This window comes from Sesamum indicum, linkage group LG7 (genome assembly GCF_026168435.1).
Source record: "Sesamum indicum cultivar Baizhima isolate 11 linkage group LG7, ASM2616843v1, whole genome shotgun sequence".
NCBI lineage: Eukaryota > Viridiplantae > Streptophyta > Magnoliopsida > Lamiales > Pedaliaceae > Sesamum > Sesamum indicum.
The window spans coordinates 3,678,747-3,698,314 of NC_142663.1; the positions used below are offsets into that span (position 1 = coordinate 3,678,747).

Genomic DNA, 19,568 nt, shown 5'->3' on the forward strand with positions numbered 1-19,568 from the left:
TGCATCCATTGTCAGTTAAGCCAAACGTTACTTCAAGTGTGGCTTGCAAAATAGGTTGCGACAAATAATTGCTCCTGCTCCAGCTCTTGTTCATTACTTGAGCCTGTTGTTTGTTTTTGCACACCTTCTCCATATGACCATTTGACCTCAGGACCTACATTGGATATCAGGTCTATACGAACGATATTTTGCTAAATTTGAAGTTTTCTTACAATGTTTGCATGGAGAAAACTACCTTTGTTGTTTTGACCTTCCTTTCCCTTATTTTTTTTTTCTTACTCTTCCCTTTTGGTTTCACTTGACCCATCTCACCTGCCTTAAACGCTCCGTCAACGGCTCGTTAAGCCCTAGCTCCTTTGCTCTAGCTCTTGCAGTGCATGCAGAAATTCAGCTAGAGATATTGTTGACAAATCTCTAGATTCTTCAAAGGAAGAGATTTTTGTTTCAAATCTCTCCAGTAAGGTCATCTATAATTTTTGAACCACCCGATTATCAGGAAGATCTTCTCCCAACAATCTGGTTTTCTTATCCTTTGTGTATATGAATTTTGAACATTGATGAGTACGTAAAACTTATGATATTAGATTAAACATTGGCTTGTTGTAAAATAAGAATCTAATTAGAAAATAAGGTATGCAACTTAAATTCTTTATTCACCCATGATCATGCATAAAAATAAATGTGAGTCAATTATGTGCATGCACTCGTGAATCAAAAGGGATGTAGGAAGATACAACATTATTGTATTTGTCTCTATATATGTCATCAAAAGATAGGAGTTGGTAACTACGATTTGTCACTATGTTAATCGAATACATAGCAGTATGTCTTCATGGACAACCAACCTATGTTTAAGAGCACAAGGACAAAGTACAACACATGTGAGTTTTAGGAGTTTCAAAAATGTTTCAGGTCTAAGGTTGTCTTAACTTAGAGAAGATTTCTCGAGTCTGATAAAAATTACAGGGCCTTTGGCTGCGATTGGTATTTCTCTAGTACTGATTCAGGGTAGTCTACATGCCAATACCAAATTTTTGTACAAGGATCCCATATCTAGAAAATAAAGACGAAAAGCTTGCAGCTAATATTTTCGAGGCACATACACAGTTCAATCATTTCATTAAGAGGTGTCTTTGCTGCAATCAAATAAAGAAAAAATAACACACTAGTGATCTAGCTTATTTTTTAGGTTTCAGTACTAGGTTTGTTATCCATATAAGAGCTTAAAAAAAAAAAGAGTGGAAAAGATATTATATACTATCAAAATAGTCTTTATGGCAAGTGCAATACATTTACTATGTGATTTGTGTACAGAGTGTGTACTTTTTTGCAGTTCGACTGTTGTAGCTAATAGTGAAAAATTTCAAAGCACTCTATATGGAAAATTTATCTCAAAGTCTGCAAAGCCTAAAGTGTTGTTCCTCTAATGATATCTATACATTGGATGCCTAATCAAATTAATTCCTATGCTAGTAGACAATTACTCCTAATAAGAGTAAATTATATTTTTGGTCTCATAAAATTGATTAATTTTCAATTTTAATCCCGTACTTGGTGCCATTGGCACATTGCATCCAATAATTTATTTATTTATTATTTTCAATTTGAGGACAACAAAGGGATTCCGTTAAAGTCTTGACTATATATCAAAGAGAATTATTTGTTCTTTCTTTTTCACTAATATAAATAGGTTATATCCTCTTTTTCTCCATTCATTTTTACATGCACAAGAAATTGAAACATGGTAGCAAATGAAGCATTAAAATATCACTGTGGACCAAGAATCAGAAACTGTGACATTCAACTTCACACTCTCTTATTCCTTAAATTCATCAGAAAAAAGCAAAATCTCAAAAATCATTTACATACCATAATCTGGTAGTGGGTTATAATTGTTTTTTGGGTCACATTGAGCCATTTAAAGTTGTCTAATCTTCCTAATTCAGTTTCTACCTCCGATGCTAGATTGAATGCAACAGCCATAAACATAATTTTAAATTTTGAATGACAGTTGAAGAGGGGTTCAAGACAAAAGAAATAACATTTTATTATTGAGGTATTTTGTAAGAATAACGACATGTGGCTCTATGCCTTCAATACTCAAACTCCTTAAGTTTATTGCATGCAACAAAGTTGATAATTTTTCATATTTTTGTAGAAAATGAAATAGGGTCGAAAGTGAAAGAACTCGGATTTTTACTAAGGTAAATTGTTTGGCGATTTGATTTTAAAATTTGTTGATTAATTAGGGTTTACTTTTCCCATGAGCCCCATTAATGACAACCCTCAGTGCCTTACGTCAATTCTTCTGTCAAGAATTTAATGAAACCCCTCTGGTTTCCCCAAATTTATAAAAAAAGGGATTTATCTGATGTAATGTGTGAATTGCATAAGTGTGGGACTAAAAATGAGTCAACTTGTGGGGATAGAAAATGTAGTGTACGCTTACTATTACAAGAATGTCTAACGCAATCTAATTGTATTGGTGTAGATTTTGCCCTTATTATCATTTCTCTTGTTCTACATAAGAAACCCTCTTCCCCACACACTGTTGTCTCCATAGCGATGTTCATCTTCTTTACGAGCATGTGTCTTGTATGCAAGTCTTCTAACGATCCTTTAGTTGGAACGTTTAAGACGAAAGTCGTAGATGCACATTTCGTTATCACCATCAAATGCATGATCTTGAGAGCTATAGCCATGCATGGCCTAGAGATCTCATCCTATCTAAAGTTTCTATAGAACATAGATGAAGAATGCCAGTTTTATGATGTGAATGCAAATAAGCAAGTTTTACTACAACGTATTAATGTTCCTACCTAACTAGCATCCTATAGTTTAGTTGGCATGTCGGATACTATATACTCCAACATGTAATGCAACATAGTAAACACTAAAGGGAATAATTGAACGAATTGTTTAAGTTTTATTTGGACGGTGAGGATTAGGAAGGGACGATAGGGTAGGTGTTGTAGGTATTCCCTTGTTTGGTTGGAAAGTGAAGGGGAAGTGGGGAAAAACACATAAATGACTTGATCTCCAAACCTCGTTACACTAATTTTAGAAAGAAATCAAAATTATTTTTAATATATTTATAAAGATAGGGCTTCATAATTTTACAAATTCAATTCTTTATATTGATGAAGACCATCAATTAGTTTGTCCTTGATCAATATTTGTAGTAGTTGTATTTCCAATTGTTTTTCTTTTCTTTCATTGGTCAATAAATTTGTCATCATTTTCTGGAAGCTTAGGCTACGCATTCTCCTAGATACAAGATTTATGTTTCTAGCGGAAGACAAAATTACACTTTTAGTTTTACAGTATGAGGGAGAAAACTTATAGTTATTTGCTACACATGTCCATTAATTCATCAACCGTCTCCTAAAATTACATTTTAGCCCCATAGGATATAGGAACAACACTTTTAGTCCTTTACATTACGAGAGTTTTGATTTGATCCCAAAATTAAAAAAATTCTATGTGTTTAGTCGAACCACTAAATCCTTCTTGTTTTTCTAGCTCCGCGAATATTTCGACAGAAAGGGTAAAAACATGGGCTTTGGAAGAAATTTGGGGCTTTTCGAGTGGGAAAGTGATCGGGAAGCTCGTTACAAAAAACAAAGGGCCAAATGTGTCGAGTTATCAGATTTTTAGGGCAAAATTAAAGCTCTCGTAAAGCAAAGGACTAAAAAGTATTGCCACCTATCCTGTGGGGCTAAAACTGAAGTCTTTCCCAAAATTTCCGTCCAAGTTGACTAACAGACACGTGTATTGCGATTAAACGTGTGAAGTTTTTTTTATAATTTTGGGACCAAATTAGAACACCTTAAAGCAAATGGCTGAAAGTGTTGCTTCATATTCTATATAACTAAAAGTATAATTTTGTAAATATTATTGTACCATTCATCTTCACCAACAAATCAAACAAATAGTATTATGGAACTTCCGATGCCAAAGTTCATCGCAACACATGCACTTTTTTAGCCAATTTATGAATTTCGGCTATAACTGTTCTCAAATTATCAATTTTTCTTTAATTACAAAACCAAAATTTCAAAATTCATTGCGATAGGACAAGAATTGCCTCATGTCCTATAATTACAATACTAAAATTGCAATTTTCCAAATGTTCCATCTTTTTCCTTGATCAACTTCTTTTCTCTCTAATCGCCCATAATATAGAGCCTGATTATTCTATCGCTAAATGCTATTCAATATGTATATTTAGGTAGTTGCATTACCTGTTTATTAATTCTTAATCTTTTTCTCATATACATTTGTAGGATATCCACACCATCAGAAACCCAAAGCTGTTGATAGAGCTAAATATGGAAGTTCGGTGAGCCATCTTCCTCATTATTCTCATAATTTTGTTATTGCTCCTTTATGCTATACTTGTGATATATATGTTATTAATATTAATTTATTTACAAGGGTATGAAAGTAATTTTTATACATAAGTCGTATCATAAACACATACACCTTACCACATTTTAAAACTCTCAACACCACTATTAATACTCAGGATAACGATTTCTAATGCAAGTTACTATTCATGATTTGACGAGACATTTCTCACTAGACTTGAATTATACCTAGATGTATTGTTGTGTCCAGGGTATATTTTACATTCTATCCCTTAGTCGAAATCACTACTACATCATTGATGCCATTTGTGGAAAAATATTATCCTGCCTTTGAGAATGCAGACCAAGTCCTGAGCTCACAATGTTCACGGGGTCGAGCCCCCTCACCTTATAAACAAGCCCCATTTAATGGAGCAGTCCTACTATCCCGTGAACAAGCCCCACCTTCGCCTCATGGAGAATCACCCCAATGCTTTCAACCTCAAGACACGATGATACAATTAACAAAAGAAGTCTTATAACGCCCTGATCCGTGATGCATCCACGCGAGTGGCTGTACAAGCGATGGCGGAATTTGCAACTCAACACCCCCGTGAATCTGAGCCCTCATTCCCCTTGCTGAAGTCAAGAATTATCTTCGGCTTTAGGGGGAAGCACAGAGGCAGGAGGAGCTGAAAAGCAGAGTTTCTTGCCCTGAAGTCGCTTAGACGCAAGAGCAAACCCCCCCCCCCCCCCCCAAATCATGAAAATCCTTAGTACCTTTACTGTCAAGGGCAGTCGAGGATCCTTATCTGCCCTTGACCATAGCGCCTCCAAGATGTAGTTCTTTCTCCCTCTCAATCTTAGCTGAGGCACTTCCAGCGGGCATCAAAGTATCGAATCTTTCCAAATACGATGACAAGTGATGCACAAGAACACGTGGACATACTTCTATGCTAAAATTGATTGGCACAACTTGAGTGATACCGCCTATTGCAAGGTCTTCCGCTTTATGCTTTTCAAGTTTGCTCTAGCGTGGTTTAGCCAACTGCTCATGGAAACTATTTCCAGCCTCGAGCAATTAACCCAATGTTTGTTGCGTCACTTCTCATTGATCAAGAAAGTCCAAAAACGACCACATATCTGTTCACCATTTGCCAGAAGGAAATTGATCCATTAAAAGACTATGTTCAAAAATTTGTGGAGGCTGTGTACGAGTTGGTCCATGTCAAACATGAGTTATTGGCCAACATCATTCAACAAAAACTTGCTACTGAGGAGAGTTAAAGAGTCTATAGTCGTAAGAACCCCTAGCTCTTTGGAAGACTTACTAGTGCGACTATAGAAATATATTAGGGTCAAAAGTCCAATGCTTCAGGCCATTCTCTTAGCATTAAAAGGTAGGGTAGAGAGGAGGAAAAAGGGCCGACGAAGAAGGATGAATGCAAACACTTACCTCTGACAAGGTTCACACACTACACCCCTTTGAATGCACCCGGGGGTGAATATTAGTCGTGACGGAGCAACCAGGACTGATCAATCAGTGGTCAAAAGAGATGAAAGTTAATCCCGAAAAGCTCAAATCCGACAAGTATTGTCGTATTCACCGGGACAGGGGACACACAACGGAGGAATGCCATCACATGAAGAGTGTGATAGAAAAATTAATTCAACGTGAATACTGGAAAGAATATATAAACCAGTACCCAGGAGGGCAACTCGACTTCCACTAAAACTCCAAATCGTGTCAACCTCCCAACAACAAGCGTTATCACTCTGATTTCTTGAAGCCCAGTAGTGGCGGACTTCACTAGTACGAGAAAAGTGCTAGCTCGGGCAACTAGGGGAAACCATTGGCAAGCACCCATACAAGTCCCTAATGCTAGCTCGGAGAAACAAGAGGAAATTCTATTTAGCTTGCAAGAGATGGACCTAATAAGGAATCAAAACAACGATGCTTGGTCATTTTGGCTACGCTTTCCAAATTTTGGATTATAAAAGTGCTGGTAGGCAGTGGGAGTTCAATTGACATTATTTTCTATGACGCATATGTCCAACTATGGATTGTCAATGCTCATCTGCAGAAGTTGAACACCCCACTCATAGGTTTCAATGGAGAGATGATCGAGCTATTGGGGAAACTGATAATTCTCTCGTATAGGTTTCAATGGAGAGATGATCGAGCTATTGGGGAAACTGATAATTCTCTCGTCTCTTACCCAAAAAGGCCTACAAAAATGTTTAAGCTTCTCGTGGTTAAGGTTCTATTCGCTACAAACATCATCTTTGGGACTGAGTATAAACCTCTTTCAAGCTATAGCTTCCACCCTCCACATGAAACTTAAGTTCCCCACTCTTGATGGTGTGGGAGAGGCCGTGGGAGACGAATGAATGTCGAAAGCTATGCAAACACCTTAAAGAGACCACGACAGAATTTGGACGGGAAAGCACCCGATGAGAAAAGAAAGAGAATGATAATCGACATTAGGCACAAGGCAAGGGACACCCCCAAGGATAAGAAGATCCTCTAGTAGGAGAAGTTCATTTTTTTCAATGTTACGTTTATAATAGGAAAGGATAGAATAGGACTTTAACATTTCATGCCCTAAACTTTTGAATAGTTCCTTCATGGAGCTTTGTAACTCGAACTTAAGCAATTAAGTTAACTTTCCCGTCGTAGTCTAAAACTTTTCGGATGCGCATATCCCTGGAGTTTTGAGGGCCCCTTGAGTTAACAAAGAGTTGCCTCGAACCCTGTGGTCGAAACATCATCGAGATCCTCCCCAACAATGTTGACCCTAGAAAATTTTGCTCCCCATTTTGAAGTTGGTAAAAGTTCAACTCCAGAAAATAAACAAAAACACCCTTGAGGCAACACCTGATGAAAATAAATTGTATAAGAACAAAATAGCAACTGCATAAGTACAAGGGCTACATTTATAAATAAAAAATAATGTTGATTTAACGTACCATGTTCCCAACCCTATTAGTCGGAAGAAACTCATCCCAACTTTAAAATACTGTTGAATTACACGACAAAATATCTGCCCACATGAGTGGGAAGAAAGCCACCCTTAGTACTAAATATCACCGAATTACAAGTCAAACATTCGAATGCATTCAAGAAAATTTTGAACTACATAAGAAAAACAACTACACTCCCCGTCTCCCCTAATGTCCTGTGGTGCTACATCTCGAGCAAGATTCCCCCATCCTCTTCCTCATACGACATCTCGAGATCGAGAAGCCCGATGTCCTCCTCAGTGGCTCGGCCTTTCTCACGAAGGGCCCGAAGGAGGACTCGGCGACACTTATGAATCACATCATTGTAAATAGGAGTAGTCCTATCGACTAGAATAGTCTAAAATTGTTGGACCTATGGAACTTTGGGATAGCCCCCTGTTTGGTCTTGGTGATGAAAGCAGCACCAGATGCAGAAGCCAAAAACGTTTTTCCCGTGGACATCACTCCCTTAAACCGATGCTCTTAAACAACAGCGTTCTCTAGAGCCTCATCCCTTTCCCCCTTCAGCTGGGAGAAGTTGCCCTCACGCTACTTCAAAGCAATCTCCAAACACCCCATCTTGGCCAACGTGGTCACAACAAAAGTCTGCGAGAGAAAAACAACTATGCCAATAATTCCAAACATAGTACCCAAGTAAAGTGATGACATAGAGCATATACCCGAGCTATGTTCTTGGCCTAAAACTTGTTCATTTGCACTTTCGTAAGATCAACTCATCTTTACTCACAACACCGTGGGCGCGGTACTAGTAGACGACACCCAATCCACCCGCTCGCCCCTGTGGCGCATGTGCCACCTCATGCATTAGAGGGAACTCCTCGCGGCCTCGTTTGTGGAGGAGAAGAACAAACTACTTGAATGGAGGGGAGAGGGCTAGAGCGGCCACCACTAGTGGAGCTCCTTGGAGCTGCCGTAGTGTCTGGTTTTCTCGCCCGTCGTTGAGCTATTTCGCTCGAGCCTCCTTTCCTCCCTCACGACTACCTTCCTCATGCGCATGATCTTGATATCAAGCTTTATACTTGAAAGCAAGGAATAAATGAATAGAATGAGATACCAAATTCTAATAGTTAAGCAACAACTAATAGTATCAAGTTAAGCATCGTAAAACAATTCCAAGTGAATACTGGATGGAAATATTGTGCAACGTCAATCATGTGGCTATATAACCCTGCCGACATAAAACCCTCGCGGTGTTTCCCAACTCCTTATGATGATCGATCTTGACGGACGTGCTACTCCACTTTATGGCCAACCTGCAATTTTTGTCTCTAACGTAGAAATTTTTCTTTCCAAAAACCCTTATGGGAAACAAACCTGTCCAAGAAGCCACATGCCTTGCATTGATAGAAGTAGAAATGTAGCTCGTCATCAATAGAAGAAGACAACTCAGCCAATACCATAACTATACTTGGTCAGCCCAACACCTTTGAAACTTCAGCCTCCTCATTCTTGCCATCAACGTTCTCCCCCTTGCTCTTGGTTTCCTCCACCTCACTCCCAAATTCATCATTTTCACTCTCGGATTGCTCCTCGCGCACTTCCCACCTTCGCTACCAGATACGACCTCCTCCACTTGTTCACTAGGCTTAGACCTAGTTGAGTAGTTCGACTCAATGTTAGACATGTCCTCTAGATTCTCACCTGAGTCAAAAGGGCACTTAGGCAAACTCATAATTGCAAAAATGCAGATTGTGTGAATTACCTTCTAGAAATGGAGACTGATCACCCATGCACCATTGGACAGAAACACTCAATATGTGGAAAACAAATCACACCCCTTTTGCCTCCAACCCTGGGCGAGGAAGGGAGGCGCGCTCCCCTAGCTCGATGCATTGCCTGGAGCTGAGCACCTTGGCTAGCTCGAGGTAACTAGCCCCCCAATCGAGTGAGCGTACCTCTCCATCTCTACCGCGCACAAGCTGCCTACAAGCCCCACCGCCGCGTTCTCCGGGTGACCACCACCAAAATCCTCCCCACCATCTCCACCAAAACCATCCCCACTCCACATCTCAAATAAAGCAAAATGGAAACACAATGCAAAGTAAAGTAGCAATGCTATCTAAGCAACAAAAATAAAATAAAATAAAAAAAGAAAAAAGCTAACTAGGGAAGGTGGAAAATTTACCTTCGATAGCCATTTGAAAATAGTGGAGTGTGGCAAATGGATGAATGGGAGAGGAAGCAAATGAAATGAGGGGGTGGGTAGAGAACAATTAATGATTTCCCACCCACGAACTCCTATATATTAAACTCAAATCATTTTCTCTCATGCAATTGCTTACTCTAGAATGAAATAGTACACCAGACATTAAATATTTCGTACGAGAGTGGGGGCTATATGATGTATATATTATATTCACAAGGGTATGAAAGTGATTTTTATACACAAACTACATAATAAACATATACACTCTACCATGCTATAAGTCTCTCAACAACACTATAAATACTCAAGATATCATTTCTCAGTGCAAGTTACTATTCATGATTTACAAGACATCCTCCACTAAAAAAAATTCTCTCACTAGACTTCAATTATACATGGGTGTTTATTGTGCCCATGGTAAATTTTCCATTCTATCCCTTACATGAAATCAATACCACATCAACTTGTATTTTGGTGAGGGTTAGGAAAAAGATAAAATGCTAAAACAGAATGAGGATAATTTCATTAGTCTATTCTCTAAGTTAGCCACTAAATTAAATTTTTGATATTTCATGTTTCCACCTTATTAATTTTGGTCTAAAAAATTCTCTTAAAATGATTAAAATTTGTCTTGAGCGTTAATAGATAGTCTAAACTACGAACAAACCTTTTTGGTCAACTAACAGTGAAGACTATTTTTAATTATTTTAAGAAAATTTAGGGCCCAAAATTAATGAGGTCAGAATACACTATAAGAAAATAGCTTAATTGCACCGAAATAAAATTAGGGTTGAGCTAATTAACAAATAAACCTCTCGTTGCTATTCTTCATTATCTAATACATGAAATTTACTTGTTATTGCATTTTAGCAATGAGAATTTACTTGCTAATAAATTTAGCAATGAATTTTTTATAATATATATTAAATATTGTAGATTAATAATGAAAGTTTTACTTTCTAATTAGTTTGATGCTAAATTTATTGTCAAATTTATTTGTAGCTAGTGAACCATTTTGTTATAGTAATATGGGGAATAAAAATTGATTTAGTAACTAACTTAGAGTCCAGAAATTGAATTCTGTCAATTGAAAGGTATTATAATTTGAACTTGGAGGTACTTATATAGTTTGTACTTTTTTTTCTCAGTAACATTTAGAAGCTTTAGTTGAGTGGCTTTGTTGCTTTCTTATTATTTGAAATAAATCGATTATAATTATTCATGTCAAATATTTAATTCTAACAACAACAACTAGAAAAATCATACACTGATCAACAATATCAGATAAATTATATTTAAACAACACTTATTATTATAGTAGAAAAACAATACCTACAATGTAGTAGAACCTTTAATTGAGTGACTTTGTTCCCTTTGAAGATATGATTATGTAATGCATGTGTCCTCAAGCCCTCATACTTAATACTCCCTCATGTAAAGAAGGGTATAAGTATCAACTTTTTCTACGAAATAAAGAAGGCAATTATGTATGGTTAAATTGCATTTTTCGTCTCATTAGATAAGGCTGTTATCACTTCTAGTCCCATGCTTTACTTGTTCGACACTTATGGTCCTAAAGTTTCCCGAATTTTAACTATTATTTCATAATGTATCCATTATGCTTAGCATTAGGCCGAACATGCTTTTGAAATATATTAAGACCCCATAGATTCATACCTTGCTTTGACTGCTCTATTTTCGGGTACTCCAAGTCCTCGATTTTACGAATTTCCTCCAACCGCACTACCACAACAGATGGTTTGTAGGCACTTGGCTTCTTCAGTAACAAAACAACACAGCCCTATTTTGTTTCCTACCTTAGGGCGTAAAAAGGACTCCAATATAGGGACTTAATAGAATTTTGGACAAACAAATTGAACAAAAGCTTTACTTTTATTGAAGAAATATATGGAATATTACATAGATATTATTCTTCTATTGGAGGAGACAATTGTTTAGTCTCTCATATGATAGAAGGCTTGACTCATTGGGGAAACCCCCATAAACTAAGAAAATTGAAAATACAAAGACTCAGAATTTGAAATATTCTGCTTTGCAGAGTTGGAGAAGTTTTTCTAATGATCCCGATCTGCTTCATTGCATCCTTATTTATAGGCGTCCGCGGACTTCAAATTCAGACTCCAAACTTGTTTTATGATGACGTTGTCATCATCTTGTTTCTTTCAAATGATGTCACTGCGTTCGTCATTGACGCGTCCTTTTCAGTTGTTGGTCACAATGGCTTGTCGGCCATGTGATTTCTAGCTGGCTTTCCTACTTTGCTGACTGTTGGCCTTTGTCGTTTTCTGCCGATAATCTTATTCTTGATTTTTTACATCCTTTAATTTTTACTTCTTTTTGTAAAAAATTTTATTTTTCCCTTGTCTAGGTCTGGTTCGGGCTTATTTTGTGTGACCCGAATTTTTATCCCAAACAGGGGGTTCTCCTATTTTTCATAGTAAAGGCATAAATGGTTATGCCTTTTCCCAACATGCAACATGTTGCATGTTTTCATCATTGTAGCTTCGGTTGCCAGCAGCTTATTTTCCCAAATTAAAATCCTCTTCTTTTCAAATAAGCTCTCTGCGAAATTCAGTATTTTTTTCCATCAAGGAATTTAACAGAAATGATCCATTCACTTTGTTGGAGAAAATTTTGAATTGATATTTGACTTTGTCCATCTCAATGAGTCAGAACCAGAATTCCCAAGCTCTTCTAGTAGAGATACTGTCGTCCCAAATGGCTGATACTAGGGGAGCTTCTCCTAAGGCAGCTTTGATTTCATTGAAAGCCACCATATCTGGTCTCTGCAATTTCATAAAGTGAAATGATGGATGAGACCCTTTTCCTGCAGTTTCTAGAGCAACTGATACGAAATTTATCTGTAGAACTTTTCCTCTCTTTAGTTGGAGGTTATTTTGCCACGAATCAAAAACCGCCCCACTAATCCACTCGGGAAGTTTTAAAATTTCCGCAGAACTTGGCGACATAATATGTACTGAAGCAAGGGCTCCAAATCATACCATTATCTGACATCCTCTTGTTTCGACCATCTTAACATCCAAATCCTATTATATTTTCTGGAAGTTTCGGTAATGATCTTGCCTGGATTCACTCCACATGCGCGATAGTCCTGCCAAGTAGAAGAAGATATCAATTCGTACTATTGACCTTAGAAGTTCTTGTCATTGGCCTAAGGCTAATATCTCCCTCTTTAACCCCAAAGGTGCTGGGTTGACTTGAATCCTCAAGAGTTCGCAATTCCTGTGACTCATTGTTGCCGTTTCACCAGAGTCCGCTGATGGTCTTGTGCAATCGGTACTTGAATCCAACGCTATAGGTTTAGAGCCCTGCACTCTAAAGGCATGTTTTGGGTCATGCTCCCTTAACTCGTGAGTCATCCCCGGAGGTGATGCCTTTCGAATTGGTTCTCGTAAATCATTTTATAGTGTGGTGGATGATAGTACTGAACTCCTTATGGAGATCTGGACTATGTCTATATTAGCTCTTTGAATTTGTCTGGCAATTTAGGCATTCACCGCTAGCTGCTCAAACTTCTTGTCAAGCTCCTTGTGGTTTTCTTGGAGGTACATAAGCTTTAGCATGATGAAGTTTGCTTCAGATGCCTCTATCTCTCATTAGGAAGTTTGCAAGAATATTTTTATGAGATTTTATAATAATAATATTGGCATTCAACTTGCCATCTGATAATACAAGTTTTCTCTATCTTTAATTCTAATTTATTTTTTAAGAAAGCCTTAACATTAGTATTATCAACCTTTAAAGTAAATTCTTAGCAAGTAAAATAAAGGTCATTTCTTAAAATCCTTCCAAACCGCAAAAGAATTCTTTATCGTTAATTTGCCAAACTTTGACTTGTTGTCCTAAGAACAACCCTCATGTATATCTACAATGTTCTTTCCTTGTAGCTGTTTTTTCATGAGCACTGGTGCCCATCTATTATCGTTGACGTTTGTGTAGACTATCAATTCATCCTTATCATGTGATATAGCAAGTCTTGGCAGGTTACTGTGGACCTGTTTCAGCTCACGAATCCTTTTTGGGTGGATTTCTTCCCATTTCCACTTTGAACTTTCTGTTTCTTTCAAAAGTGGTCGAAAATCCTTCCTGTATCTTGCAAGATCCTTAATGAAGATACTTGCAAAATTAACAACTCCAAGAATCTTTGCAAATGCTTCTTGTCCTTGAGTACATTTGAAAAATTGCAAATTTTCTCCACAATATGGTTTTGTAACTCAATTCTTATTTCGTCAATAAGAACTCCTGAAAATTCAATTTTATTGACAGCAATAGTAGCTGACTTCTCAGAAAGTAAACCTTCTTTATGACATGCATCGAAAATTTTTTCAAGATGTTTAATATGTTCTTTCATATTTTTAGATGCAATTAGTATGTCATCAATATAGACAAACATGAATTAGAAATAATCTTTAAAAAGATTATCCATTTTTCTTTGAAATATCTAGGCTGCATTAGCTAAACCTATTGGAAGCACATTCCAAATATATTGTCCCTGAGGTGTGGAGAATGAAGTAAATATTTTTTATTCACTCTCCATCTTAATCTGATAAAACCCAAATTTGCAATTGAATTTAAAAAACACTTTTGCTCCTTTAATGCAATCAATTAATTGTGCTCTACTAGGAATGTAATAACTATCAAGCTCTAATATTTTATTAATACCTTGATAGTTAATTACCAACCTGGTTTTACCTCTTTTTATCTTGCCACGGTATCTTACCAGAAACCCAGGTCTATAGTATATAGAGACTCCAGGTTCGATGAGTCTAAGACTAATATTTTCTTTGATAATCATCTGCACATCATTCTTATCTTCCATGTTCATCTGGTAGGTTTGTATCGAACGTACTCATACTTGCATTATTGTTTGACTTTCAGAGTAGCCTTAATCTTATTCCTATCCCACCAGGCTAGAGGGTTTTCACTAAAGTTTCTCTGGATAAGTTTCTTGATGTTTTCAAGCAAAAGCTTATGTTCCTTCCTAATCTCTAGTGATTTCATTTCCTGTAGTGTTTCTTTAAGGTTCTTAATTTCTTCCTTGGATTCCTGATAGAAGCTATCACTGTCGATGGGTCCCTGTTGCCTGAAAGACAAAAGAACCTTACTAAATTTCCTCTTATCCTGGATTTTTGGATAAGTTAATCTGGCATTGAAATCACCACGTTTGTTGCGAAAATTTGTAGGCATTATCCTATTAAATGCCTTTTGCTCTTCACAAAACCTATATTTCACAACCACAGTTAGTAGTAAAGATTAATAGATTCCTTTGATTATCGTGCACATATCTTGGAAATATTTGAATGAAATTGTTACCAAGCAAGATATCGGCACCTGTATGATGAAAGTAAATAGGAGGTGTTTTTACCTAAACTTGGGTGATCCAAATGCTCCTCGGATCATGATTTTGGCTTCTCGTATTCCCTTATTAAGTATTAGGACTTTTCGCGAAAAATCCCTTCCTGCAATAACGGATAAGGTTTCCCTTGCTTCTTAGGAAAAACTCCAGGTTTTGTCGTGCAAATCCCTAATCCTGAATCAATAAAACCTGTCAAATACTTTGACTTATACTAATCATACAACATACCAACGGATATGTATATAGAAAAGGGACTCGTCATTCAATCCTTATGGTAACACCATCAAGACTGAATTCCATTCCATTAGCTTTTCTTCCCCATGGTTTATGATCTTCGAGAAAACTTAACCCCAAAGTCGTACTCCCATTTTCTCGTCCTGCAACACCTACAACTAGGATTTCATGGCCTGCTATTTCTAACATGCCTTCATATCTACCAACAACGGGTTGCTGGAAATGATATAAGTCATCAAAAGGAAAAAAAAAATTCTTTCTTAGTGATGTCAAATATAACTTGTATTTCTTTCCATCCTTAAGGGCATCTAGGTTTTACGTTATCTACTTTCATATCTTGAGTTAAAGCTTTTAATAACCCTTTCTCTTTTTCTTTCTAGTCTGTGATCCTATCTTCCAAAAAGGACATTCTACTACTAAACTCAGTTCTCGAGCTAAGTGTTCTATCTAAAACTGGGTAATCTTTTATGATAATATCAACACCACCTATTTTAGGTATCCTTATTAGATCTGGTGACATTACCATAGAAAATTCCTTGAAAAATCTAGGAATCTCCATATACTCTTTCCTAAGAAACAAATCTGAATGATGTGTATTGAAAAGGGCATATGTAATTCTATAGGTTATAGAATATGGTCTATTCCCTTCTTTCATTATGTCTTTCCTTTTAAAATCTTGATGAAGGGTCAAGACTCTACTGAAATCTTGGCTTGCTAGGTTGTATGCAATTCTAGAATGAATGTCAAACATTAATTTTCCTGCATAAAGATTCCCTATCATTGTTCAAAGACAGCCATCTCTTAGATTATTGATTCTTCTATCCATTATAGATAAATGTATTTTTGAATCAATTCTTAAAAGTTGCTTTTATTACTACTTCAATAGTTCCTATGTGGATCCATTTCATAGTAACAACTACTTCTTCTCTAAGTTTATTTAATTCTTCAAAAATTTCATCTTTAGGAATTAGTTGCATGTTCATCGCAGTCACAACATGTTCCATAGGTATAGCAAACTCACCTGAACTTACTTTATAGATTATGTGATGCTTCCTTTGGTTCAGTCCTATCTGGTTTAGGACTTTCCCAATTCCTCCAATCCTAAATCCATCATATGGGTTGAGCTTAGAATCTTGCCACATGATTCTTTCCATAGTTTTATTTGAAACTGTCATTCTGGAAAAGAATTCTGATAGGCTTTTGGAGGTTTGAAGCCTATCTCCCTCGTTGTAATTATTCTGACTCGGTTGAAGATCGATCAGAATCAGTCTCTATTTCCTCCTCATAGACACTTTCATATGATGGAAGATTTTCGAATTGGTAGATGGGTACCAAATCGCCATAGTAGACTGCATGTAGAATATCATCCGTGGCTTCAAATTTTCTCAGTTCACCACGTTTCTGCGGGCATACGGGAGATATATGTCCTCTTGCTCCGCAAGTCCAGCAATTGCAGTCTTTGAAACTTTCATTGGCTCAGATATGGGCGCGTTAGAAATTTCTCCTTGTAGGGGTTCTTCTAGTGAATCTTGCATCTGTTCGTCCAGATCCTTAGGATGAAACCCTTGTTGGTCCTGTTTTCTACCCAGATTTATATGATATGAATTTTGACTTGGACCACCATGATCTTCGTTGGGAAAAGGTTCTTCTGGAACTCCTAGGGTAGGAGTCACTATTTGGCTACCTCCTTTTCCTTGGCTCACTTGATTCTCCTATAATAGTTGGAAAATCATTGTTATCACAACAGAGAGGAATTCGTTTGATTTTACCTCTCAGTCCTTTCATGTTTTTCTGGATGGATGATTGATAACACCAATCCTTCAGTTTGTCTTTAAGGAAAGGCATTCTTGCAGCTGAATCTAGCTGCCCTTTAGGTACTTTATATGACTAGATTAACATTTTTCTACATGGACTGCATATTTTTGCAAAAAAGATTGGAGCTGCTACTTCTGTTGTTACTTTACTCTGGAAGGAATACTTATGAAACCAATAGATGTATTTATCTACTGCGCAAATACTTCATAGTTCAAGGTTGAAGAGAGCTTGTGTATATTCTTTAGCCTTTTCTGCTCTACATTCTTTGAAATAACCATCTCTGATGAAGTGTATCTTGATAAGCTTTCCTAGCCGGTCTGCTATCGCGCCTTTTAAATCTCCGACAAGGATACTAGCTTTGGTATCTTTTGGGGTATTATCCTATCCGATCTTCACAGAACACTCTAAACATAATTCCACCAGTTTTATAAACTTTTCTTTGTCAAGTTCTAAGGTAGTTGTTCCTATCTTGATGGCTGCAACCCATTCATCTATCAACTTCTCAGTATTTTGAAAATCGATAACATCGAGGTTGAGTGTAGCACCATATGGATGCAAGGGCTGGAGCATGGTCCTCGCCCAAGGTGTATTTTCAAGCACTCTTCTCGGATTTCTTGCTAGATTTTCTTTTAGCTTGGTTCCCACGACCGTTGGAGTGGCATTAGTGTGGAAATCCGCACTTTCTCTTATTGGATGATCATGTGGAGCATCATTGGAACCTGTGCTTCCCTCCGGCGGCGATAGTGCTGCAGTGATTTAATTGGTTTGGACATTGACTAAATCCACAATCCCGAGTTGGGAAAATGATTCTGCTAATTCTTGTAAATCTGATAGATCTGCCCTCGTCACCTCCACTATTTTACAGATCTGATAGATGTGATGATTAGATCTTCTCTGATCTTTGGATTTGGAATCTCCGTGGCCTTCCCCTTCTGATGTAGAAGAGGTACTGTCCCAAGGGCGTCCCTAATTCGCTTTTATCTGGATTTTGATGTCTCAAGGTTCTCCCTTTGGTTTCTCTTCAGATCTGCAATTTCTACCTTCAGATATCTAAGGTCCTTCTGTAGATTGGGAAGGATTTTAAGGACGTTGTCCACCTTCTATTTTCATAGGTATATGAATTGACCTATGCCCATAGTTTTGAACTGTCTTTTGTATCTCCCTCAGATCTTGGGAGATTTTTGAGGTATCCAGTTCAAGTTATTTCCATTCAGTTCCTTTAATCATAATTTTAGAACTGTACTTATGCAGGAATTTACCCATTCCGCTTCTCTTGGCTGTGATTCTACCATGGACTTCAGTGAAGTGTAAACGCCTTACTGCAATTCCTGGTAGGACCTGTCGAACTTCAAAATTCCTCAGTCATTCTTGTTCTTTTTCTGGTGTCAGAAATTCGGGGTCAATCCTCTTAAGACCGTTGTAACATTTGTCAAGAATTTTCATGAGAAATTCCCTTCTTTGTATTTTTAGAATTTGAGAATATATCTTGTTCTCATTGTAACTTGAACTTTCATTCGGTTCAATTTTCTCTCAAAGAGTTTCCTCCATTAGTGGATAAATAATATCTAAATATAATATAGATAAATATTTTTCAATAAACCTAGGCTCTGTTACCATTTTTTGCGAGCATTAGCATGCAATTAGAGATGAAGTGGGACTAAATGTGCTAATTTCATAAAACCTATGGAACTAAAACTGTTGGCCCGAAAAGTAAGGGACCAAAAGTGAGAACTACCCCAATCCTACGGGACCAATTCCGTCATTTCCACATTATTTATTGGTTTATTGCTACATTCTTTTGCAGATAAAATTGGAATTTTAGTTATCTAAGTATGGAGGACAACAATTTTAGTTGGGTAGAAATTCATTTTGATAAATGTTTTGTTTGTAATTTAAAAATTTCATACATTGAGGAAAAATGACCGGTACATAACCAGCTTAATTGAGTGACTTTTCTAGGCAATTTTGTTTTTAATGAGCAAAATTTCAAAAAATTACAAGACAAATTGGCGAAATGAATTCATACAGTACTAAAATCGCTAACCTCATAATAACAGGACCAGAATTACAAATTTTCCTCCTTTGTTATCTTACAAATTACATACAATAAAATACATAAATTATTTTAAACTCTAGATTTTGAGAATACTATGAATTTGAATGAGATGTGTCATTAATGAGACAGTCAAGAGTTTATTGTTAGAATGAAGATATAATCAATGGGTGAATAGCAATTTATCTCCTATGATATTAAAAATGAGCACATTATCTTCCTATGAAAAATATATAGCAATTCACCCCCCCCCATACTTTTTAAAATGAAGCAATTTACTTCCCTGTATAAGGTGGTAAATTGCTTCGTTTTAAAAATGATAGGGGATAAATTGTTGTATTTTAAGAAAATATGGGGTGATAAACTATTTATTTTTTTATAAAAGGATAATTTGCTCATTTACAATATCATGTTTGTATTTTTCCTTATAATCACTGATCAATTCTGCATTACTTCTATGCATTTATTTTTTCAATGGTTTCGGCAGATTTAATTATCATTCCATTGTTCGGTTTGGAGGATGTCATTGAGACTGTAAGAGGACAAATA

At 36.8% G+C, this 19,568-nt stretch overlaps 1 protein-coding gene across 2 annotated transcripts in view; it reads left to right on the plus strand.

The window, feature by feature from the left end:
- Positions 1–19,568, plus strand: part of LOC105162223 (putative pectin methylesterase CGR3) — a 40,231-nt gene that overhangs the window by 20,072 nt on the left and 591 nt on the right. For both annotated transcript variants that reach the window (XM_088882817.1, XM_011080217.3), the window contains exon 5: positions 4,287–4,342. In XM_088882817.1, the coding sequence (XP_088738943.1) occupies positions 4,287–4,342 (56 nt within the window). The remainder of the gene's footprint in view (positions 1–4,286; positions 4,343–19,568) is intronic.